General features: G+C 40.8%; 1 protein-coding gene across 6 annotated transcripts in view; it reads right to left on the bottom strand.

The window, feature by feature from the left end:
* The window catches only part of LOC118429578 (ileal sodium/bile acid cotransporter-like), a 36,011-nt gene that overhangs the window by 3,633 nt on the left and 5,209 nt on the right, over positions 1-27,169 (bottom strand). For 2 of the 6 annotated variants that reach the window (XM_035840117.1, XM_035840119.1), the window contains exons 2-6: positions 12,968-13,076; positions 4,574-4,768; positions 1,857-2,056; positions 1,025-1,229; positions 107-230 (exon numbers count right to left, since the gene is read on the bottom strand). In XM_035840117.1, the coding sequence (XP_035696010.1) occupies positions 107-230; positions 1,025-1,229; positions 1,857-2,056; positions 4,574-4,768 (724 nt within the window). In that variant the 5' untranslated portion in view covers positions 12,968-13,076. Of the gene's footprint in view, positions 1-106; positions 231-1,024; positions 1,230-1,856; positions 2,057-4,573; positions 4,772-12,967; positions 13,077-27,169 lie in introns of all 6 variants that reach the window. The other 4 variants (XM_035840115.1, XM_035840116.1, XM_035840118.1 and 1 more) reach the window with 2 other exon arrangements.

Raw genomic sequence — 27,169 nt, 5'->3', positions numbered from 1 at the left:
TCTACGTGCCAGAAGTAGTTTTTCAAGCAATTCTGACGAAAGCTTAAAAAGTCCTGTGATTCCGAATCCCCACCCTAGTGAAACACAAACAAACAAACAAACTCACCGATAATGGGTAGCAGTAACGCCCCCACCCAGACGTTCCATGATACCTTGAACATTGACGGGTTGATGATGACACTCATGACGAACGTCGTGGTGATACCCAGTAGGCCAATCACACTGCCGATCTGGAGCACAAAGACACCGTTAAGGCATACTAGAATAGAAGTGCGTAACTATGGCTGTGTAACATCCCCAACCAGACTAGATTCAATAGTTTTATATCCTGCCCAGTGTTTAATCATTTCTTTTCTGAAGTAAAAGGATTTGAGAGTTACCAAAGAATATCTTGATTGTGCTCTTATATCTAGGCAGGGTGCCTACATGGATACCCTACCCTCAGCGGGGGGACCTACCCGTGGCAAGTATGTTGTAGTCTAGTTTGAGATGGTGTTTTTCACTCAGCAGACCCTGCATTTTTACACCGTTCACATCATCGCGGGCTGATTGCCCGGACCAAGTCCACCCTCTCCTTCCAGACGCCTCTGTCCCCCACACCGTTCACAAACACCAGAAATACGAACTGATGGTGCAAACATGCTAAAAAGTTGTTTGCATACAGTTTTTTTTTTCATTGATGTAATGTCTAAATGGCAAAATGACAACTGCATGAATAGGACAGGATGCTTCAACCCAAACGATCGTTTTAAAACGCTGTTCAGACTAGTACTTTAATAATAAAATGATACCAAACAGTCATTACATTGTAAATACTTGGCGCATCTGAACTGTGAGCAGTGACACCTGTCCTGCAGTACAATGTGAACCACTCACAATTGTCCTAAAGAAGGTGACAGACGTTCACCGAAACGTCGGTGTCAATAAAGCAACCATGGTTGTGTAACAGAGTACCAACCTTATAAAACTATTCACGGATTATCAGGTAAAAAAATCAAATTTGAAAAAAAAAATGTGGGCTCACCGTGACTATCACTTTCGCGAGTTTCTCGAACCAGTACTTGATGAGCATGCCGACAGTGACGGGGATGAGGATCATGGCGATCGTGGTGACGATTTCCTTGTACGGGACAACAGCGACATCGTGCGTCCAGCTGCGGGAGTACAGCCACAGGTTCAGCGGCATCATGCCCATGGCCAACACCGTGGACACCGTCGTCATGGTTACGCTGTGTTGGGGGAAAGATTAGAAAAACAAATCAGTTATTGCGGAGGGGGCTTATATGGTTAGGTAACGCCCACAATACTTCAAACCATTAAATCCTTTTTTGGCAGGGTTGTATTTGAAATCTGGACCGGCAGTTTAGGGCTGACTTACAGTGTATGATGTATGATGTCTATACTTGTTGATTAAGCTGTAAAATAACATTTCTTCCAATTTTGAGATTTCTATTGAGTGTGGAATAATCGTCGTATGGCTCAAGCCAACAGGACGAATCCAATGGCTCTGATGGGGAGGGTTACTTGCAGACTAGACTAGCCGTATAGAAGTTGTCGGTAGTGAGTTTCAATGAGAGTTGACAGAAGTCTGAACAGATAAGCATTTAAGGGCAAGTTTTTTATGGTTTAAAGTTTTGATTCTTGAAATAATAACACATTTTCCCCACTCAAGATTATATGCGTTACTGGCATTTCATGGAAAATTTAAGTCCCTCCGATTGTGATAGAAAGATAGTCAGATACAACAAAATAAAACGTTAACAATTTCCTCAAATGACGCAACCCACCAACATAGCAGACAGAAAATGACGTCACCCTCGCGTGACTTCAAACAACCAATCAAAACAAAGGCTCACCTTAGCGCCACGTCTCCGCGATTCCAGAACGTCAGGATGTTGGAGGTGGTACCCCCGGGACAGCAGGAGACAACAAGAGCGCCCATAGCGGTCATGGAGGAGTACTGCAGGGCATGGGCCAGTCCAAATCCCACGAGGGGGAGCACGATGAACTGGCACAAAAAGCCGATCGCAACTCCGACGAAGAAACGGCGATCAATCTGAAAATGAATCGAGGAAAAAGACGTTAATAGTATAACGCCATCTCAAACAATAACAACGAATGAACTAGGTGGTTTCATTCTACATACAATTGATATAGTTATTATATATTCCTCGTTGTCTTGTCATCATTTTTGTACGAAAATTGCTTTGCTATGAGAACTAAAACTAACACAAATCTACGAAAAATACCAATTACACAAATTAATACAATTTCAATAACGTTTTATTTTCAAATTAACAACAGAAAATAGGAATTGGTAAAATGGAGAGCAATTTGGAACGAAATGGCGCAAAACAGTGAACATTCGTTTATCACTATTTTCTAAATTTTATATCATACATCCTAATACAGGAGCAACTCTACGATTTACAATTAAGTTATCTTGTATCGAAACTGAGAAACCCATCGCTTCATCAAGAGAAACCTGGCACAGATTTGCAAATTTAGCGCAATTTCCTGGCGCAATTTGGCGCAATACCCTCGCAAAAGTTTACAAACGCGGGCACGCGGGCTCAGTTGTCAAGATTGTGCAATACCGTCTACACGGTAACCGTTAGTACGCCTGTCAATAAAATGGATACAATGTTCAAACACAAAGCCTTCAATGTTTTCTACAGCTACGCCTGACAGGTTGGCATCAGTGCACATATGGGAGTGACACATAAATCGTAACTTTGATACGGAGAAACGAAGAACTTGTCTTGAGTGCATCCTTTCATGTCTTAAAATACAAAAGGTTATTTCCAACGGTCGCCCAGCTGGGCCGAAGATTCAAACGAACGTTGACGTTTTAATTCTAACGTAGACAAGGCGTGTTTGCAATTGGTTAATGTCAACTCCAAGGTTTTAAAAGACTGACTTGTATGAAATACAAGCATATGTCGGTTGCAGGTGTTTCGTTTTCAGCTGGGCCGAGGATTCAAACGAACGTAGACAGTTGAATTCTAACGAAGACAAGGTGCAATTACAATTGGTTAATGCTGACATCAATGTTTTAAGAGACTGTCTTGTATCAAACAAACGTCAGTTGCAGGTGTTTCGTTTTCAGTTGGGCTGAGGATTCAAACGAACGTTGACATTTGAATTCTAACGGAGACAATGCGTATTTACAATTCGTTAATGCCAACGTCAAGATTTTAAGAAAATACTTGTATTAAACATACGCATTTGTCGGTTGCAGGTGTTTTGTTTTCAGCTGGGCCGAGGATTCAATCGAACGTTAACATTTGAATTCTAACGGAGACACGGCGTGTTTTCAATTGGTTAATGTCATTGTCAAGGGTTTTAGAAAGTGATGCATTGTTAAACACACGCATTTGTCGGTTGCAGGTGTTCCATTTTCAGTTGGGCCGAGGATTCAAACGAACGTTAATATTTGAATTCTAACGAAGACAATTAGTAATGCCAACGTCAAAATTTTAAGAAAATACTTGTATTGTTAAACACATGCACATGTCGCTTGCAGATGTTTCGTTGGTTCTGTAAGTTTACTATTCAAAGGCCAGATGTAAGTCCTCCACACAGTGTTCGCAGCGGTAAACCGTGATAACGTTGTCAAAACAGACTTGTACAATCTAGAGCCTAGTCCTAACCGGACTAACTACGTTGTCTAAAGAGATTATACTTTTGGTATGGACTTTGTCCGCCGTAGGGTTTCATTGGCAAGTGGAAATGTGAATCTTCTGGCCTATTCTTCAGACTATTTTTCCTGCATTGTACTTTCCATACCCGATCTACAAGGAAAAGAGGGATTTTAACGGTTTTAAGTTGGCAGTTTAATTCCTATTTAGAGATCTAAACTGCGCAACTCAAATATGACCTGTAACGCTAACCCCCTTTAAAACTTACTAGTAGTATTTGGAGACATCGGACAGTGGTTTCAAAATGCAAATATTGAAAAAAATGGCTCTCTGACATTAATCAGCTATTGCAGTTTGAAACCACCGTTCGTAGACTTATCACCCCTAAATACCCTGCTTTAAGAAAACGGATATAATCTACTCAACGAATAAAGGTGAACTATCGTTATAATACCGTAATAGTACCGTGCCAAAAAAATGAATGGCTGCACTGCCGTGCGTTTTTTCAGAAATTCCTTTCCAGCCAGCCCAACAGATCTCAAAAGTTAGGTTGGTGAAAATTTGTTTGTAACTGAAGAAATTAGCAGGTAAAGTTTGACAATGTCGGATGTACACAGTCCTAGGTTCTGAGTGGTGTGGTTGTACACGAACAGAGAAAAAGTCCCTCTTGCGGGGGGGTGACATAATGTAGTTTATAATTGCTATAAACAAAGATCATATGTTAATTGGTCATTGCAAACGTTTTCTCGTGATTTATGGAACATGTACTCAACAAAGAATGAATAATATGGGGAGGTTTCCTGTAGCTTCATTACAAACGCACCCCTGTAAAAAAGCATATCTTTGTATTACTGTCAATGGAGTGAAAAAACTCTTGAGTGAGACCAGAATTATTCATGCGCACTTATGAGTGAGACCTTCGCCATACGCACCTGTGAAGGCTGCTTGAGTACCCGGATGAGCTCCCTCAGTTTCAGCGTGCAGCCCATCGCCAGCATGATGGCCGTTACCACGGCAACGTTGAACCAGTTGAAGGCCTCGATCAGCTGGGGGTTGGGCGGAACCATCCTTGGTCCTGGCGGGGGTGTCGCCCCACTCACGTTCCCCTCGGTCGTATTTTGTACCATCTTCTGTATGAATGATAGGCGCAATCTCAACATTATAAACGTTTTTGAATATCATGAATCAAAAGTTTTACACCAAATTCCAGACCTTCGTCGGGATGACTGACCAAATTACTTTGCCCACGTGGTCGCAGGTCACGTGACTCATGTTACGTATACAAAATGATAGCCCCGGTCAGTAACCCTGACAATGGTCAACGGTAGCCTGGCATCCAGTCTTGTTAGAGGAGTAGCGACCGCTTGGAAACAGGCAAACGCTAACAAGACTGGGTTCCAGACTAGGTTGGATGGACGTGCATATAGACGGGAATAAATATGGTTCAGAAAAAATAGTCTGGCTACCATCCTATCCAGTAAATGTGGCTCAATCTTTTTGCTTGCTACGTCACATTTCGGGCCGCTTTAGGGAACGAAAAGTATGATCTAAAAGACACCAAACTGCACAGACATAAAGAGAATAGTCGTGGGCATTATTTGTGTATATATTCTACGTATACATTTATCTATTTATCGTTTCCATAAACAGCCCTACCTGGTCCCGGTTTCGAAATGTGACGTTAGCCTAAGACTAGTGGTGCGAACCTAAAGCCCGGACTTGGAATCGGACCTAAAAATGTTTAAGGTCCAAGTTAAAAAAAAACCTAAATGTCTGGACTCAAGGCCGGACTTGCAAAAGGCTATCTGTCCCTTATATTCCCTTTTCCTGTTCTAGACCATCTAAAACCTTCCATAGACAGTGAAATTTGCACAGGAAAAAGCCAAAAACAGTTTGTGTTTACACTGGCTGTATATAATTTGCATGTATTTTCCACAATGCATTTTAGTTCAGGCTAACATGCAATTTTATATGCACCATCCCCCCTCCCCCTCAAAAAAGAAAACTTTCTAGCGCACATAATACGCAATGATGGGTTCAGGTCCGGACTTATAAGTCCGGACCTGAACTGCTGGACTTGAATCCGGACCTGAACCTGAATATGAGTTTAGGTACGCACCACTACCTAAGACTAAGAGCCTTGATTTAGTGATTACTACGGAGGATGGCACCCAGACTAAAAGATAAATAAGGGTCGGCATAGGAGATAAGGCATCATGTAGCGAACTGACGTACGGACTGTCTACATTTACGCTTCAATATCTCTTCTTTCTGACGTCTGTCCGCCTACGTTTGGAATCTACGAACCATTTCTGCACAAAGGTATCAAGGATTTCTATTATAGAGGCTGATGAAACACGAAATTATAGACGAAATGAGATCGGACGTAGTCCGAATTCCTGTCGACTCTTGCTGCATATCACTTTTAATTAGCGTTCGGTTTTGCCGGCAGCTAGCTCTTATACAACAATAGGCTTATGTATGATATGTCTGAATTCTTGTCGAGTTTCCATACCGTCTGCCAGCTTTAGGGCTGTATGGATCGCTTGATGAATATGCATTACATATTTCATACAAATACGAAATGGAGTTTGTGCACCATGTAGGCATGTGTAATTCATTAAGCGAAGTTGAAGGCCTTGACGCAAAACACGTCCGACGTTGTTATAAAAATCGTGTGTGTGTGTGTGCGTGTGCGTGCACGCGCGTTTGTGCGCGTGTGTCACTCGTTCTCATTGAAATGTCGAAAATGGCATTTTTTTGGTCGAAAAATAAATCGGCTTTATTTTCAGTGAAAACTACCTGGTTGTTTAGGAAAATTCCTCTTTTAACCATAGCCAAAAAATGGTAACTTATTATTTTCGGTCCCATTGGTAATACATTACAGGGCGGGTAACAAACGTTACCGGTAACGTTTGTTACAACAGTAAACTTTACCCTGTTTTCTTCTAAAGGACTTGCTTTATTGACAACGTCATTTAGGTATAAGTGGATGTCCCAAGGAACATTCGAAAAGTGGGCAGTTTTTTAACACCAGGTCAAATAGAAAGCTTAGACAGCATCGAACAATGCTAACGCTTGTTACAGTCATTTCTGTACAACATTTTGTTAAGCAAGGTGGAATACAAATAACAGTCAACAACCCTATCTTGTTTCTTTAGGAAGACAGAAAAACTGTACAGCGTCACAAAAATGGTCATTTCTAGTCTTATACGTGGATAATAAAACCGTGGCAACCATCGTTCTCGTTGTGGTAACGTTTGTTACAGAATCTGGCGACAGGCATAAACCACCTCACACAGCCTCCAAGATCAGTGACAGGAGCGATCTGACGTGATCGGGCAGAGGGCCTGGGTAGCTGGTTTCACCTGCCGAACAATCATTCTGGGAACTAAATTGTTACATTTTTGGCTACTATTTGAATTCTTCGTTTCTTCTCAGGCGACAGCCATTTTTATGGTGTAAAATCCGACCCGTGACCCGTCTAAGCCATCAACCAATACGAATGCTGTTGTGCATCTTTTGTAAAACATTACAGGGGTTATGGAAAAATAAAGGAACCAGTGATGTTGTCTATAATTTTCTCCATATCAAGCCGTAAAGTCAGGCGACAGCATTTCGACATTTAAATGAGAACGAGCCGTGTGTGTGTTTGTCTCTCTCTTTTGGTCAGGTCTGAAAGTTTTGATGTATTTTCATGGATGGTATTTGGTTTGATGGTGCCTTTGAAAGTCTTACTCTCAGGAAGACGAGGGCCAAGATCGATTTTGGGCCACCTGGATGCTTTCCTTATACTGCATAAGAAATTACGTTTTTTTTAAATCTTATGTTCTGAACATGCTATAGTATTTACTTTTGGCGGTAGGTAGTTCTTGATGTGACGAAGAAGTATTTGACTAGACCACTGTGCAACCGTAGTTTCAACACTCCAGGTGGAAGCTTTCAAACTTTCCAAATTTAAAGCGCCACTTCTAAATATAGAAACCTATCAGGGAGTTTTATCATGTTCTTGACCGCACGGTCATCCGTTATCTGAAATGAAGTACCGATTTGAAATACCTTCGCTTACAAGAGGGGCCGTGTACCTAAATCTTGTACCTAAACCTGTAAAATTCGTAATATATAGGTCCGGACCTGGACACCTGGTGTACTTTTACCTATGCCTGAACAAAATAATGCACTAGTGGACACCAGTGGACTAAAGAAAAGAAAATACCGTCTTATAGATGTCAACGGTTAGGGGTAAGGGTTAGGGTTAGGCCACAGTATACAAAAAGTCATACAAACAGACAGACGCACCGGAAACAAAACCTTCTTTTCGGAGGTAACACTTTTAACACAAAGAGATGGCTACAACACCGACAGACACATAAATTACATCAAGACAAACTAACGGAGACATAGACCCCGGGAACCGGAAGTTTTGCAAGAAGTCACTGTCCGTTCAAGGCTATGTTAAACCCGGGGAGGAGGAAAGATATGGAACCATCATTGCTAGGCAGTAGAGTCCATTTCGTGTCATTGAGAGGGTTTTTAAAATGGTATTTGCCATAGGTTTGAATAAATTTGGATAAATATCTAAACCACAACAGTTGTAAATTTAAAAGATATTGAGTATTAAAAAATTGAATTTATTCAAATTTTCTAAAAAAAAATGTTTTGAAAGTTGCAATGGACAAATTTGTTCATTTAGAACAACTTTCAGACATCTTTGTCATTCTTTAACTTTTAGTAATATTTAAGATGTTTATAACATTTTACAAATGTTAGATTTGGTTAATTGCCACCATAAAAGTTAAGCCAATTGTCTGCCTCTGTATATTATTGAACTTAACTGGTGGGAAAATTTTACAAATTTGGTTGATTCTATTTTCATAAAAATGTTGGCTTTTGGCGAATAACACCCGCTGAGATTATTGTTACATTTCCACAAAAGGAACCGGCCAGGCAGTTTGGGGGAACGAAAAGTACGATATAAAAGACAAAAAGAACTCGAAACGTACCAAAAATAATTCAAAGCATATAAGTACCTTGTGCATATCTAAAAGCACAAGCTTTAATTTGTCGTTTCCGCAAACAGCCCGGCCGGGCGCCGGGTAGGACGTAGGCCTTATTTGGTTAACCCTCCCTTACTTAGGCCAGAGCAAGTAAATTTTATGGATGACATCCGCGGGCTCATTAATTTCTATCTGATTTCACACAAAAAAAACAAGAATTTTTTTCTTATTTTTGCGATGATCATTATGATGGAAAATTACCAAATTACCAAAATGAGCAAATATGTTGTTTGTAGTCTAACGATTGTACAGACTTGTACAAACAAACAAACAAACAAACTTGTAGGAGTGAGACTAGTGAGGTAGCCATGGCTGAACTTGTAGAAGTGAAACTAGTTGGAAAGTTGTAAAAGGGACACCAATATTGGAATCATGAGTGTAGTTACCAACTTTGTAAGTGATACCAGTCTACCACACTAGTGTCACTTTTACTACGCCAGTACAGTAGTAAGTACACAGGAATGAATTCCTTGTTGACTATGATACCATGTTTTGTCCCTTTAAGTATTGTTCCAACGTTTATGGTGTCTATTTTGAAAATGTCGCCATCTTGTTTTTTTTAACCCTTTCGCACTATTTTTGCAGACTGCTGAGGATGCCATCCATAGAATTTACTTGCTGTGGCCTTACTTTGGTTATCTCTGGCTACCATCTTCAATTGTGCAACATGTTAGCATGAGCTGTCAAACCGAACAATGGAGGTCGCTACTCGGTCAAACGTGGAAAATGAACGATTTACATCACTGGAGAACAACGGCAGTTGACTGTGTCGAAAACAAGTGACTTTAGCTAAGGGCACAACCCGTCGTACCTGCAAATACGTACTGTCTGCGAGCCAAAACGTGGGCAATCTTTTGGGTCCGTAAATGGCAAGCATCGCCTCCGTACGAACTCGTAGGGAATTCGACGGATTTTGGAGCACGCAGACACGCCGTAGAACTTTGCGTGCAGGCAAAACTTTGTGTGCATCAGGCTGCTGATTCGCCCCCCGTACGTGCCAGTACGGGCGACGCGCCTGCCTTGTACAGCCTGAATACTTTCAGAAATACGTGGCGGACGTGGCCTCCCAAAAAAACGTACGGACAAATTGCACGTACGGCGTGTTGTGCCCTTAGCTTTTGGGTGACTTAACTTAAAAATTTAGGTCGTAACTAGCTCGCAGCGTGATCGTCGCCTAGTATAAAGGTCCCCATAATACTTGACGGTGATCACTCTGTGACCTAGTTACAACCTAGATTTATGTAAGGCCACAGGAATTAAATACTATGGATGACATACTCTGCAGTCCACAAATATAAGAAGAACAAAAAAAATGGGTGAATTTTGAAAATAGGCGGCATAAACGTTGAAACAAGACTTGAAGCGACAAAACATGGTATCAAAGCCATTCATTTCTGTAGTAAAGACATAGAGGCACGTATATGTGCAGTAGTGACACTAGTGTGGTAGACTGGTGCCACTAGCCAACTTGGTAACTACGAGGGGCGTTCAAGAAGTAATCCACCTGACCCATTTCCCAAAGGAGGAGATTAATGAAACCTGGTGCAGTTATTAGTCTTTCTCTTCATAGGAATCACCCAGAGTTATGCATTTCTACCATCGTTTGATGTAGCTCTGTACACCGTTTTTGTAGGACGCCCCAGGTTGGTCCTGCAACAGATGCCTCATCAATGGCAGAAGAGGGACGACCAGGTCTGGGAGCTGTTTCCACAGACTTCCGGCCATGTTTGAATTCACAATGCCAGCGTTTTACAAGGTCATATGATGGGGAATCATCACCATAAGTTTCTTTTATTTCATCAAAAGTCTCATTTGGTATGCGTCCTTTCAAATACAAAAACCGGATCACTGCGCGACACTCAACTGGCTCCATTTCACACCTGGTCCATTTCACACCTGACTCAGTTCAAACACCTTTAAATCAAAAACCAAAATTAGTTCAGAGCTGTTTTTTGCAACATAACCCATAGAGATATGAATCATTACATATGCAAAATTTCATCTAGATCAGACAACTGGAAGTGGGTCAGGTGGATTACTTCTTGAACGCCCCTCGTACATTCGTGGCTTCCATATTGGTGCCACTTTTACAACTATCGAATCCAGCTAGTTTTGTAACTACTTCTACAAGTACAGTCCTAGCTAGCTCCCTTGTGTCACTTGTACAAGTGTAATTATTAGGCTAGAGCACATATTTTTCTATGTTGGTACTTTCTCGTTATGTTGACCATCTCTGAAAGGGAAAAATTTTTTTTTTTAAATCAGGCGAAAATTAATGCGCGCACTGACCATAATATCATCCATAAAATTCACTTGCTGTGGCTTAATTTTGAATTGTAAAGGAATGACTAAAAAAAGACATACCTAGCGTAGAAAAATAGGTTTTGGAAATCTTTTTGAAACACATTTTCTATACAAATTTGATGAATAATTTGTCAAATTTTAGGTCGCAGAGTGATCGCCACACAAGTCCAATTCTGGTCGCAGTACAGTCGCTCGGCTATCACCGACTGGTTGAAAAGCAGGCATACTGCAGTGTTCAAGGACAGGGCATACTGTGTAATTTCAGTGTCCGTGAGAACGAATATAGTAGTCAGAGTTTAGACCCATAATTTGTAGACTGGGGAAAAAGTGAACTATCACTGTAAAATCAGCAGTTTTTCCGGTGATTTTAATTTGTGTTCGCTGTTTTGAGATGATCCCTCCTCTCTCTTTCTCCTGTTTCTGTTCTGCCTACCTCATTTTCCCAAACGCGAACTAAAAGGGAACACCGTGAAAACTCTATTATCTCTCCACGGCAAAATTAAACCCAGCGAGCATTTCCCTCTTTGCAGTAAAGTAGATTGCGAAGATTTACGTGCCCCAGGGCTTGTGCATCAGTTAAGTACGATACATTTGTCACACTGAGGCACAGCGTTAGTCTCAACCCTGGCTTCACTGTTTGTGAAACATTCGCAATGCGTCTGTACACTCAATAACATGGTATCCAGCCTATCGTGGCTTGGGCAAGCTCTCGTCGGGACAGATGAAGCTTTCTTCCGCCGAGAAAATCTCTCGCACCCGGTAGCTTCACGCCGTAGGAGTAGAGTCCACCACGAAATCTCCTACCGCGTTAAAACTTCTACCGGGTTCGACAGATTTCCCCGGCGGCAGGCAGCTTCACCCGCCCCGAAGAGAGTCTAGCCAAGCCACGATAGGCTGGTTACCAGCTTACAATGACCTTGGCATCAAGTCAGAACGTATCTATCTCCACGACAAAGTGAGCCACGAAGTTTACAAGAAGTTTGTCAGTTAGCTTTAAACCTTGAACCCTCGGTTACAAATCTGCCAGGCTATACACACAAACAAACGGGCACTTGAACCATGGTCAAATCTAGTTCCTTCGGTTAGTAGTGTCAATACTGTAGAAGTAGAAATGTTTGCGGTGGATTTAATGTGGAAGAAAAGAGAATGGTGGTTTTTGGACGCGGTTAAAGAGGACACTACATGTGCAAACCGCGAACATAAAACAACAGCGAACACTCTTTTAGATCTCTCTGTCGAGAAATAAAATCCCCGCGAAAATTTAACATTTTACTGTACGGTACTTGCAGCACATGCCAGATGTTTTGTTGCATGTGACAGATATACAGGTGGACATGAAGAATGTTGTTAGGCCCCCACCACGCAAGTATGCTAGCCTTCGAGTGTACAAAGATTTAGAGCGCCGCCCTCGCTAAGGCCTTCATACATGACCTACATCTTAGGCCAGTAACATACATATACAAAGATAGCGCATTCTTTGCTTGGCCTCAACGAGTACTATGCATGTGATCCCGGTCGCATATACTTAGTGCGATCGTCGTACGATTGCAAACTGTGCGAATTCTAATCTTGGAACGTTGTTTAAATGTGTCGTACAAGATTCAGCTGTCTTGTTAAGGAAAAAGGCTGTCTAAGGTGGTTAGTTCTGTCACAACTGTCTTGAAAATTCTAAGACGTCAAGATATTGCTGGTACTACGTATAACAACGCGCTGTTGGCTAAATTCACCACACACACACAGAGAGACACACAGAGACACACAGACACACACACACACACACACACACACAGTATAGTTGTAGCAAAAGCTCAGCTAAGCTAAATGATAAAAATGGTATGCGTAAGTTGTACATGACAAAAGTACAGGGGTTCACCAACGTTACGACCACTTACACTACACACCAATTCATGCTGTGCGTTTACGACATCACATGGCCCTTAACCTTGCCTATGGTGAGTAACTTACGACCGTGGCTGTGCAGAAACGCCGTCGGTGCCTCTCGGGGTTGTCTCCGGGAGCGAGCCAGTACCTGCGCGGTGTCACACAGGTGTCCGTCCCGTCCTGTCACACCACCCTGTGCGGTAAGAATGCCATCTTGAAGGTTTCTGACATGATTTATTTGCATCAGCACTTGCCCTTCATATAAAGGGGCGGAGCCTCATTAAATCCTAGCCAATCAGAGGGAAGAAGGGCCAGAGGGTAACGCCTTATTGGTGGAGCGTCATGATTGGTGAGGCAAGATGCCAGATCTAGAGTAGAAGGAAGGGTCGTCTGAGGACACGCAGGTAGAATTGCTTGTTGGCGGATTTTTGAGACGATACGTGTTTGGGCCAAGGCAAATTACTGTTATGTTTCTGATTCCGTAGTAAAACATTTTCGAGCTTTGTTTGTAGATTTTAACCGAAGTGATCCAACAAATATTGTTTAACTTCATGGGTAGTGTACTCTCCTAGCATAAGTTAGGCTCCGGCTGTTTTTATCAGGCTTTCTGTCTTGTCTTCTATCTTCTATTGTTAATGCCTATAGTTTCGTGTACCGGCAGAGGTTAGGTTTTGACAATACAAGATACAATTAAAAATAGAAATCCCGATATTAAAAAACGACTAAAAACACCAAAAAAAAAACAGCAGAAGCCTAACCTCTGTTTGGATAATAAGGAAGTGCACAGGACTCTGAAATTTTCAAAATCATATCATAATCATACAAATATACATTGTACATGCAAATCAAAAATTTCTATTGCTTCAGAAATAAGTGGAACACGATTTCATTAACATCAACATCACTGATGCGTCTATCAAAACTTTGGGTCCTTTCATTGAAAAATAAAAATCCTTTTAACCTCCTTGGGCCTTTGCCAGAAGTGACCCCTAGAAAAATAAAGGTTCGGCAAATTTTGGTCAGTATTGGTCGACAGGGAACTGAAAACACTACCTTTTCCCTATGCCTTAGCGAAGGTCATTTAAGGTGACTCCTTGCGAAGTGAGGAAAACCTAATATAGGGTTCGCAATAAACCACAGACTATGTCAGATAGGGGAACGTTAAAAGCGTGGAGTTGTCGTGCAAGCTAACTGTCAATCATTGAAGCGACGGCAGCCTACCATCACAGCGCCATAATTGTTCCATTTGGTAGCAAGTGACCTGAGGTAGCGGCAAAATACAAGGAACGTTGCTGCGCATCCTGAATGGTGATTTCGTTACCCAATGGCTGTACGTCAAGATCACAGAATATAACGTTACATCGTGGAAAACCTTTTAGGAGTATTTGACTTGCAGAGGAACCGATTTTGGCGAAACTACAAGGGTGGAGACGTTTTAGGTCACCAATGGCCACTGCGCCGACACATAGTTGTCAGAAATAGACTAATCAATTACAGTCAGCAATTCAACCAATGAAAGTATGGCAATTAGTAGTATGGCCAATGATAGAAAGGCAATTAGTGGTTCGACCAATGAGAGGGTGTGTACAAGTTCGTGAAATATCACTTGTATCATTATGTTGTTGTTTTTTGTTTTTTTTTTTTTTTTTTTGCATTTTTACGTTTTGATCGAAGTGGACGGGGTTGACATTTTGATATCGGTTTTAAAGAATTGTTTCCTGACCTTGACCTTCGTCCTACCAACCCATATCCACTTACCACAATATGGACCTATAATTCATCCAAAGGTTCTAAACTTATGCTGAGCACAAATATACGGAAACTCAGACAGAAACACAGACACAAGCACACACTAAAAAACAATACCTCCATTTTCTATGGAGGTAAAAACGTAAACTCTGTTTTGACGACACACAAATGCTTCTATAACAGTAGCAGCTTCTCCCGTGTCAGAATCTAGAATTCTTGGCAAGCTTAAATGAAATCATTGTGGATTTCACACAACAGTATCCATGGAGTGATTAAGACTATACAGTGACACATAGGCCACAAGTGTCGTCAAAAACACGTTGTGGCACCAACTCAAGTGGAAGTGTTCCAATATGACATTCCTTAAATTAATCATCCGATATATGTCGTGCTAAAGAATTGTGACAAATCAAATATGTTTAAGAACTGTGCGAGATTTCAGATGTCATTGCCTTTCATTCTTGTTTTCTTTGTTTGTTTGTTTGTTGATATTTGCGTAAACAGCATTTAAGCATGATACAAGCATGAACGGCGAGAGATTTCAGATGTTATTGCCTTTCATTCTTGTCTTGTTCGTTTACTTGTTTGTTTTGATTTGTATATAAATAGTAAATAGCGTTTAAGCACAATGGCACACCATTTTGGTATAGGTACAAGCACGAACCGTGCGAGATTTCAGATGTCATTGCCTTTCATTCTTGTTTTGTTAATTTGTTTGGTTTTGCATAACCGGTAAACAGCATTTAAGCATGACACACCATTTTTGTATATGTACAGTAGGTACTGTAAATGCATTTAAGTTCGCGGTGATTTAATTTCGCGGGACTTTTCGCGTTGGTTTTAACTCCATGCACTGTAGTCTGTTACTGCCGTGTAAAAATGTTCGCCGTCGGGTGGTTTTCAGTTCGCGGTGAAGCGGCCACCGCGAAAACCACGAACATCAAACCACCGCGAAAGTTTCTGCATTTACAGTACTAGCTGCGTAAGACCGGACTGCAAGGTTTATCAACTAAATCAAGGAAGGGCCCCTACTCTTTTCGGTAAGTGTGGTGCGTTATTTAATTAACGTTACGTGGTTCTCCTCAAACACAAGACCTCTGGCGTTAAGTTAACGTCCATTTCGAGAGGAGTCCCTAGCAGAAGCATTTTCACCTGAGTCGACTGAGAAAATAGGTGTAAAGTGTCTTTCCCAAGGGTATAACATTGTGAGCCTACCTCTTAAGCTTACGCCGATTTCGAGAGGATTCCCTTGCAGAAGATAGGTACTCATTTTCACCTGAGTCGACTGAGAAAATAGGTGTAAAGTGTCTTTCCCAAGGTCACAACATTGTGAGCCTACTACTGCTAGGTATTCGAGCCCAGAGCATTAAGATTCTATGTAAATAACCGTAACCATAGCACCACCTTGCCTTCATTTTTTGGGGCTAAGATAAGACTGCATATAGTTTGACAACGTTTTAGTGTAGAATTTATCAGAGCTTAAAACTGGGTTAGGATATTAGTTGTACATTGTTTTGAATACGGTTTTTCTAAAATCGCACACAATACTATAGGACGAGCCCAATGGTAAGGTATTGTGTGTAATATAGCTTCACAAAAGGAAAAAAGGAAAAAAAAATCTGCATTTTCGCGAAAATGTTGCCTTTTTAGCTTATGTTTACGTTTTGACCCACTTCAAACAATATACAACAAGGTTGACCTTGCGGTCAATGACGACAAGGCTGACCTTGCGGTCAATGAACCCTGGCTTGCGCCTGATGAGTAGCCCATTGTTCTCACCTGTCATTATATTTCAGCCATACATAGTATGGTGAAATATATTATATTCGTAATGTTTCTTTCTTCTTTCTTTCTTTCTTTCTCCTGTCAAATCTTTAAAGTGATTCATCTCCGCCGTTCCTGGACCGAATGATCTGAAATTTGGCACAAGGGTAGAGTGGGTCAATACCCTTAGGTGTTTTTCTCATTTTTTCCATATCTGCCTTTAAAATGATTTTATTGAGGTTAAAATGTCATGTTTTGACCAAAACGGTGTATTTTGCCCCACTGTACCCTGGTCTTACAATGGAATGGCCTAAAATTTGGTGTAGATAGGCATTAGATAGTTGGTAAAATGATCCAAGTAAAATTTTTGGCATTAAACACTTTAAAATACTTAATTTCAGCACTTTTCTGAAGGGAAATTGGTTTCCTTCCGGCCTCCTGCCGTGAACTGCAGTGACCCCACACACCTGCACAGCCTGGGCTTTCGCGATAGCTAATTGAATTTAAAGAGCCAGCCAATCAGCGCCGAGGAAAACGAATGCTAATTAATATCCATAAGCTGGCTTCCAATGCCGTATATACAGACAGAAACACATGCATATTACAGCCTTACAGTGGCCATACATGTGTGTGTCACCCTTTGCCCGGTTTAAAATTGTAGTTTGCGAGGATTTGGAGTTCAGACAGGGTCATTTGAGAGGTAGCGGATGTGGACGGTACGCATGCATTGAACGTTAGAATACAAGTCTTTGTCGTTGAATTAACCAACATTCCGCATGGTAATATCAATCATTCTTGGCATAGTTGACTTTGGTAGGGTTAGTTGAGACAATCGAGTAAATGTTACTTGGCGGAAAACACGGAAAAATTTGCCAGTTTGCATTTTTTTCATATCTGCCTCTAAAATGATTTTATTGATGTTTAAAGGTTATCTTCTGACCAAAACGGTATATTTTGGCCCACTGTACCTGGTATTACAATGGAATGACCTGAAATTTGGCGTAGATAGGCATTAGATAGTTGGTAAAATGATCCAAGTAAAATGTTTGGCATAAACTACTTTAAAATGCTTAATTTCAGCACTTTTCTGAGGAGAAATTGGTTTTCTTTTCGGCCTCCTGCCGTGAACTCCAGTAACCCCACACACCTGCGCAGTCTGGGCTTAAACAAGAGTTAATTGAATTTAAAGAGCCAGCCAATCAGCGCCAAGGAAGACGAATGCTAATTAATATCCATAAGCTGGCTTCCAATGCCGTATATACAGACAGAAACACATGCATATTACAGCCTTACAGTGGCCATACATGTGTGTGTCACCCTTTGCCCGGTTTAAAATTGTAGTTTGCGAGGATTTAGAGTTCAGACAGGGTCATTTGAGAGGTAGCGGACGGTACGCATGCATTGAACGTTAGAATACAAGTCTTTGTCGTTGAATTAATCAACATTCCGCATGGCGATATCAATCATTTTCGGCAGAGTTAACTTTGGTAGGGTTAGTTGAGACATTTGAGAAAATGTTACTTGGCGGAAAACGCGGGAAAAATGGCCAGTTTGCGTTTAGTTTTGATACGTAGGTTTGACAGTGGCGAAATTGATTATTTTCTCATCAATATTTCTCGTAATAATTATTTGAACTGTAAATCTAAACAATTGGCTTACATGTGCAATTTTTGTATGAATAAAGATCAATGGGTACTAAAATTATGTGTAACTTATTGCTCTTTGTCAATAGATCAGCATTTTTTCTATAGTGGCCATATGTCTATAGTGGCAACATTTCTCTCACTGTACTGGAAAGAAAAGTGATGTATTTTTTCCCGAGCAAATTTAGGTACTTCTAGTGTTTTTTTCATTACGTAAACTTTGTACATTCAAATTGTAAGTAACTTTAAACTGCCAGAGTTTTAGCCCAATAAAACACTCCCAGTACCAGTGTATCACCACTGACCCCCGAAAAGAAACCCTCGAACAAGGTAGAAACTCCTATCCTCCGGGTCTCGCACGCTACAAGCAGGAAATTATAACACTAACACAACAAGATTACGCCCGTTGGCTGTTGCATACAAAGTAAAGGTATGCAGGAGGATATACTTAACAAAGAAGGAAATGAAATATATAGATAAAGCCACATCAAGTTAAGTTGTTGGTCCTGGAATTTTTCAGAAAAGAAATACAGTACCTACTCTCCAAGCAGAGGTTAGGCTCTGGCTGTTTTTAAAACGTTTTTTTAGTCGTTTTTATCGGGCTTTCTATTTTGTCATTTTTCTTGAAGTACGCCAGCCAGTAGGTTTTGACACAGTAAGATATAAAAGAAAATAGAAAGCCCGATAAAAAGACTAAAAAAACGTTAAAAAACAGCCGGAGCCTAACCTCAGCTTGGAGAGTACACAGTACCTGCACCTGCATGATAATTATTAAAGGGCATGCCATACTTGAATAAAAGAAAAGTTCACTGCAATGATAAATGTATCCACATCACTAGGAGCTGATAACGGTACTTAGGCTAGGGTCACAATTGGCCCGGTGCCCGTCAGGGATGTAGCCCCGGCCGGGCTCTGAAGTCGGGCGGACACCGGCTGTTTACCGGCTGTCGTGGTCACAATCAAACGTTGCCTTCGCGCTGCCCCATGGGGGTCCCGGAGTGTTCCGGCGGGCACCCCGTCATTTTTCTTTAAAAAATTTCCACCTTCCTAGGTTCGTCTCCGGCAGACACCCGTCAGATGTTCTGACGGTGTCCTGTAGTCACCCCTGCGGGGTCCGACAGGGTAACGTTTGTCTCTCACAGCCCGGTGGGGCAGTTGTAGGGTCCCTGCCGCATGCCCTGCGAACAACGGCAGGGAACCAGGCAGGCTCCTGGTGGGCACTCTTTAAGGGGTATAAAAACAAGCATTGCCTGCATCCACTTAAGGTAGTACATCATTGAACTTGGAGTACTGGTGCGGTACGTCGGGGTCCGTTCACTGCGGCACGGTTTTTTTCGCCAACTTTTCCTCGCACTCGCACTGACGTGCGGCACTGTTACGTTTCTAAACTAAACTAAATAAACATGTTATTGGAATTTTTAATGTCGGCGGATGACATGCCAAACTGTTGAGGCCTATATTTTTATATTTGTAAAACGAAAAAAAATGGCTTATGGGTCCGAATGACTGCAAGTTTGGCGTTCCGTCGGCCAATTGCAGAGGAAATGTTCTTCTTCAGCCAAACATCTTTCTTCAGCTTGTTTCTATAGTCTGGGGTTGTAATATCGTAAAAAACATAGAAGCTTTCTATGAAGGAGGCTATCTGTTCGTCGTGCTTCTCAGTGATGCAGCCTATTATGTGGTCTGTTGTGTGGTGTGTTGTCCTATCCCCCTTCTATGTTCAGCCCTTGTCTGCAGAAGTTTTTGTTGCTGACTTCCTCCGCCTGCCTAGTGGGCTAAGGGCTGTTTCCCCTGGTCTTCTCCTTTCCCTTGGTATAGCGCTATGCACTTAACTCCACTGTAATACGAGAACTGTGTGATACGTGTAGGTTCACGGCTTTTGTCCTTTCACGTGATCTGTGACGTCACATATTTGACCCGGTGTTACGAATTACACACTTTTATTCCGTAAACCTGGTCTTTGACGTAACGAATTTATTCCGACAGACTGCCGGCAACCGGAGGGGTCCCTCTCGGTGTTGTCACGATTAGGTCGCGGGGTGGTTGTACGAGCGGGTCCCTGGTTCATTTTAACTCAGACTTAAATTGAACCAGGGTCCCGGCCGGGCCTCAAAATACCCCGGCAGCCGCGAGGTGTCCCACAGGGCAACGCAGGGGTCACGCCCGAAAGTGCCAAAAAACAGCCCGTGAATTGCCCGGCAGGGCCCCTTTTTCGAATTGTGACCTAAGCCTTAGACGTAGTTATTGTACTGGAAATTGTTGAATGGCTTCATGTAATTTCATGATGAAAATCTTCTGAATGGAAGATGCTGTTTTTTTTTTTACTTTCGGAAAAATAGGAGCTGCCGCGATTCTAAAAAAACAGTTAGTTATGCATAGGGGCTCCTGTGGAAGATTATATTCTTCCATATGGGCCCGGTGCATATTGAGCAAGTTCTGTTTTGACCTGGAATCAATTCACAATATTAGTTCTCTTTTGGGGATAACTTACAGTCAAATTGTTCCATTATTGCGCAGGGGTGACTTGGAACAGTCCAATGTTGCGTGGGAATGGGTATGGCTGAAATATGCTGTATTTGCACCCAAGCAAATGTCGGCCTTTCTAGTTGAGATATACAGGTGTTATGCCGTGGCACAGGTGACCCAAGGATACACCTGATGATCTAGATCTGTAAGGCCATTGCAAGTACGTTCTATGGATGACATCAGCGCGCGCATTGACTTTTGCCTGCTTTCGAAATCAAAACGTTTCCAAAAGTTCGCTTTCAAAGTCTGGCACATAATCGTCTGCTGCAGTTCCAAAGAAGCAACTAGGGGGCCTAAATCTACACCACTTCTTACCTGCCCCCAGAGCTATCCACCTCTTAAAATCATGTCTATAGTTCAGACAATTACAAAAGGGGGGGGGGGGGGCTTCACCGAACCATTCACAGCTTCTTGAGTTATGCTGTTCACAAATGATACACACACGCAAACACAGCCACTCCACCATGGGAAAACCTCAAGGGGTTCACACGTGCGTATATGTTCAAGTCCGTATGAGGTCCGTATGGAAGCCTTTGCCTCTACCAGGCTCCACAGGTTGCAGGAAAAAAATGTAATTGGACAAATATAGCCAGATAACATGTTAAAAGAGTTTGTTGGGTGGCAAAGCATACTCCTTGGCCATTTTTTTTCTCCTCTGGCATGTTATGTGTCTGTCTTTCTACAAATTTGACGACTGTTTTTCCAGCAACTTGTGGAGCTCGGTAGAGGCCAAGAATTCCATACGGACCTCATACGGACTTGAATACATACGCACGTGTGAACCCGACTTAAAACACAACCTTCTGGCGATAATAAATACGTAGATTTTCAGAATGCGTTCGACAATCTGAATCGGTGGCCGCGGAGGTTAAAATTTATCCCTAAATTTCTATCATCCTTCCGACAGAAATTAAGCGAAATACTTGGAGAGAAACAGTTAGTTAAGGCTGTATTGGAGATTTGGCATCATTTGCAGTTTCCAGGGCCTTGAAAATGCCCAAAAGAATCTTAAGAAACTGCCAGCACCTTTCCGGTGGTCTAGTCAGGACTGATACTTGTCTACGATTTAGGAGAAACTGAACGAAATTCTTGGAAAACAAAAGTTCAATTCAGGTGGTGAAGGAAATTTAGTTTACAAAACCTTGAAAATGCAAAGAAGAATCTTACGAGACTGCCAGTGCCTTTCTTGTGGTCTAGTCAGCATTGATCCTTGTCTACGATTTAAGATAAACTTAGCTGAATTCTTGGAAAACACAAGTTCGATTCCGGTGGTCACGGAAATTTGGCTTAGTTTGCAAGTGTACAAGACCTTGAAATTGCGAGCAAGAATTTCAGAGGATTCATTTGCGATCTCACTGGTGGTCTTGTCGAAACAATATTCTTCTCTCAGTTTCAAGCTAAATTCTTGGAAAACAGAAGACACAATATTTATAGTCATGGGGTTTTTGCATCATTTTGAGTTTACAAAGCCTTGAAATTGCGAGGAAGAATTTCATTTGATTGTGATGCTACTGGTGGTCTTGTCGAAACTATATTCCTGTCTCAGTTTTAAGAGAAATTGAGCTAAATTCTTTGAAAACCAAATTCAATTCAAGTACTAGTAGTCATGGGGGCTTTGCATCATTGGCAAGTTTACAATATCTTAAAATTGCGAAAAAGAATTTCAATGCATTGTGACCTTATTGGTGGTCTTGTCGAAACTAGACTCTTGTCGCAGTTTCGAAAGAAATTAATCGGAATTCGTGGAAAACACAAGTTCAATTCCTATGGTCCCGAAAATCTACCTCCCTTTGCAAGTTTACAAACATTGCGAAGAAGAAATTCAGAAGATTACGATCTTACTGGTGGTCTTGTCGAAACTATAGTCATGTCGCAGTTTCAAGTGAAATCAGGCAAAATTCTTGGAAACATAAAATCAATTCCGGTGGTCATGGGGTGTTGCATGATTTGCAAGTTTACAAAACCTTGAAATTGCGAGAAAGAATTTCATTGGATTGCGACGTTACTGGTGGTCTTGTCGAAACTATATTCTTGTCGCAGTTTAAGAGAAATCAAGCTAAATTCTTGGGAAACACATGGAGATTTTGCATCGTTTGCAATTTTAAAAAGTCATGAAATCACGAGCACGAATTTCGGAGGATTGCGATCTCACTGGTAGTTTTGTCGAAACTATATTCTTGTCTCGGTTTTAAGAGGAACTAAGCTAAATTCTTAGAAAACATGAGTTCAATTCCGGTGGTCATGGCATCTGGACATCCTTTGCAAGTTTACAAAACCTTGAAATTGTGATTACGACGTTACTGGTGGTCTTGTTAAAGCTGTAATTCTTGTCTCAGTTTCAAGAGAAATCAAGCTAAATTCTTGGAAAATATCAAATCAATTCCAGTTGTCATGGGGTGTTGCATCATTTGCAAGTTTACAAAACCTTGAAACTACAAGAAAGAATTTAACATGGATTGTGACGTTATCGGTGGTCTTGTCGAAACTTTATTCTTGTCTCATCAGTTTGAGAGGAACTAAGCTAAATTCTTGGAAAACATGAGTTCAATTCCGGTGGTCATGACATTTGGACATGCTTTGCAAGTTTACAAAACCTTAAATTTGCGATTGCGACGTTACTGGTGGTCTTGTCAAAACTGCTTTTTGTCTTAGTTTCAAGAGAAATCAACCTAAATTCTTGGAAAACAAACGTTTAATTCCGGTAGTCATGGGGGTTTGGCTTAGTTTACAAGTTGACAAAACCTTGAAACTGCAAAAAAGATTTTCATTGGATTGCGACTTTACTGGTGGTCTTGTCGAAACGATATTCTTGTAGCAGTTTCAAAAGAACTTAAGCTGAATTCTTGGAAAACAAAAGTTCAATCCTGGTGGTAATGGGGATTTTGTATCCTTTGCAAGTTTACAAGGCCTTGAAACTGCAAGAAAGAATTTCATAGGATTGTGACGTTACTGGAGGTCTTGTCGAAACTATATTCTTGTCGCAGTTTCAAGAAAAATCAAGCTAAATTCTTGGAAAACATAAAATCAATTCTGGTGGTCATGAGGTGTTGCATCATTTGCAAGTTTACAAAACCTTGAAACTGCAAGAAGGAATTTCATTGGATTCCGACGTTACTAATGGTATTGTCGAAACTATATTCTTGTCGCAGTTTCAAGAGAAATTAAGCTAAATTCATTGAAAACAAAAGTTCTGGTGGTCACTTGCAAGTTTGTATACATATATAAGGATATGAAATTATGAGAAAGAATTTCAGAAGATTGCGACCGTACTGGTGGTCTTGTAGAAACCATAATTCTTATCTCCGTTTCAAGAGAAATTAATCTTAATTCTTGGAAAGCACAAGTTCAATTCCTATGGTCACGAAAATTTACCTGCCTTTGCAAGTTTACAAACATTGACATTGCGAAGAAGAATTTCAGGAGATTATGATCTTGCAGGTGGTCTTGTTAAAACTATACTCTTGTCGCAGTTTCAATAGAAATCAACCTAAATTCATGGAAAACATTAAATCAATTCTGGTGGCCATGGTGTTTTGGCTTCCTTTACAAGTTTACAAAACCTTGAAATTGCGTGAAAAAATTCCAGAGGATTGCGATCTTACTGGTGGTCTTGTCGAAACTATATTCTTGTCTCAGTTTTAAGAGGAACTAAACAAAATTCTTGGAAAACATGAGGGTATCATGAGGTTTGGGCTTAGTTTGCAACTTAACAAAGCCTTGAAATTGCAAGAAAGAATTTCATCGGAGTGTGACGTTACTGGTGGTCTTGTCGAAACTATAATTCTTGTGTCAGTTTCAAGAGAAATCAAGCTGAATTCTTGGAAAACAAAAGTTCAATTCCGGTGGTCATGGGATGTTCAATCATTTGCAAGTTTACAAAACCTTGAAACTGCAAAAAAGAATTTCATTGGATTGCGACTTTACTGGTGGTCTTGTCGAAACTATATTCTTGTCTCAGTTTTAAGAGGAACTAAACAAAATTCTTGGAAAACATGAGGGTATCATGAGGTTTGGGCTTAGTTTGCAACTTAACAAAGCCTTGAAATTGCAAGAAAGAATTTCATTGGAGTGTGACGTTACTGGTGGTCTTGTCGAAACTATAATTCTTGTGTCAGTTTCAAGAGAAATCAAGCTGAATTCTTGGAAAACACAAGTTAGATTTTAGTAGTTACAGGAATTTGCAAGTTTACGAATTCTTAAAATTTTTTAAAAGAGTTTTAGAGGATTACTATATTACTGGTGGTCTGACGAAACTAAATTCTTGTCGCAGTTTCAACAGAAGTTAAGCTAAATTCTTGGAAAACACAAGTTTAATTCCGGTGGTCATGGGGTTTGGGCTTTCTTTGAAGGTTTACAAGGCCTTAAAATTGCAAGAAAGAATATTTTAGAGGATTGAGAACTTACCGGTGGTCTTGTCATTGTGATCTAGATTTATATTTAAGTTTTGTCTAGATTTGATGTAACTTATAGGAATGTTTGGGACTCACAATACATATACATCTAGGGCTGCAAGTGATAAACATTTACTGATACAATGTAAATTGATTTATAAGAAATTGCAAGTATTTTCCACGATTTTTCGGACCAAGTTACATGTACACTGAGTTTTAAAATTTTCAAATTTTACTAAGGAATTTTCATCATTAATTATGCAAATGGAGTCAAAGATAGGGTTTGTTTATTCAATTAGCAGGAGATAAACAACCCCTGTTTTTTTCTGCATGATTATTAAGTAGACCCTTGTGACTCCCTCGTTGAGAATGATTTTTATAGATTATTATTTAGGTCACAGCAAGCAAATCGTATAAATGACATCAATGCGCTCATTGATTTTTAGAAAAAAAAAATTTTTTCTTCGTCAGAGATGATCAACATGTCAATGATTGTACTTGTACTTGTAGAAGTGACACTCAGGATGTAGCAATGACTGTAATTGTAGAAGTCACAAAGCTGGACAGTTACAAAAGGATGTCATGAGTGTAGATTGTAGTTACCAACTTGGTAAGTGGTACCAGTCTACCACACTAGTGTTACTTTTACTACACCATTGCCAGGGGTACCTATGCATTTGCACGAACCCTATGAAATTCGTACGAATATTATGTGATAGACACTAATCACTATGCGAAAACGCACGAATATTATGAAATTCGCACGAATCACTATGTGATTCACACGAACCTTATGAGATTTGCACGATCCTTATGCAAAAACGGCGGCCGGGAGGAGGCATGATTTTGAGCATTTCTACCCGTGATATTTATATTTCAAGGCATGGAATGGACATTTACCGTCGCAAAGATGTATTTTATAGCCTGTGAGCTACTGTTTTGCTTCATTTCGGTGTGTTAACATCGTATTTTCCGTCGCCGCCGATCGAAGCCGCCATCTTGAAAATCCCGCTCCGTCTGTCACGTGACCCCGGCAGTGGTTGCGCAAGTTCGCATAAGGATCGTGCAAATCTCATAAGGTTCGTGTGAATCACATAGTGATTCGTGCGAATTTCATAATATTCGTGCGTTTTTGCATAGTGATTCGTGTTCATCACATAATATTCGTACGAATTTCATAGGGTTCGTACAAATGCTTAGGCACCCCTGATTGCAGGAATGAATGTCTTTTTGGCTGTGATACCATGTTCTGTCACTTCAATTCACGTTTAAGGTGTCAATTTTTAAAATGTTGTTTCTTTTTATCTCATTATTCTTTGCAGTCTGCAGAGGATATTAGGCATAAAATATACTTGTTGTGGCCCAGGTAAGCCATTGTGACTTTCTGTTGAAAAACAACTTTTCGGACATTAAAATTTAGGTTAGTCCTTTGATGAGGCTTTGTTTCCGTGTATTTCCAAATGTTAAAACATTTTTTTCTAATTCTTAAGCTTTATTCTTAAAACACATAGTACATTTGTCAAAAACTAAGTATTTTAATAATCTATAGCTATTATTATATATACAGAATGTAATACAAAGTACAAGTGCCAAATGTTAAAACATGCTTTCTTATGGGTATCCCTGACTCTGATACCAGCAGTGTATGTTAGAAAGATATACACATTCTAATCTGTTTTATTCGGGGTCGACGAAGTGTAATTTATCTCTTAGAGGAAACAATGGACTGACAACTAAATGATGCGTGGCGGCTGACTCATTATCTCTTGTCAAGCATGTGCCTTATCCTTCAAGTAGTCACAAGGACCTTACGGCGATCACGTGGCATAGTCTGTTCTATGTCTTCTCTTGTTCTTGCCACTCAAAGGTGGTATCTCACTGCCCTTGCGGCACCGGTGCGGCACTGCGGGGTTCGAAAAACTACGAATGTCAGAGTTAAACGAATTTTCTTACCTACATTATGATAAATTGACGAAAATAACACAGCAGTGCCGCAGTGAACGAATCCCGCAGTGCCGCACCGGAGCCCCAAGTGCAGTGAGATACCACCTTTACAACGCAATGCTACCAGGACAGCAACCACGTTGCGAGCTAGCGATTTGACAGAAAATTTGACAAATTTCATAGATTAATTTTAAAAACGAATATATGTTTTTTTTACACGTGTGTGTTTTGTTGTCTTTTCAGTCTTACGTTTGTAAGTTGCATGATAG

This window comes from Branchiostoma floridae, chromosome 13, assembly GCF_000003815.2.
Source record: "Branchiostoma floridae strain S238N-H82 chromosome 13, Bfl_VNyyK, whole genome shotgun sequence".
Taxonomy (NCBI): domain Eukaryota; kingdom Metazoa; phylum Chordata; class Leptocardii; order Amphioxiformes; family Branchiostomatidae; genus Branchiostoma; species Branchiostoma floridae.
The sequence above is the reverse complement of the archived record's forward strand: the minus strand, read 5'-3'. Positions and strand labels throughout refer to the sequence as shown.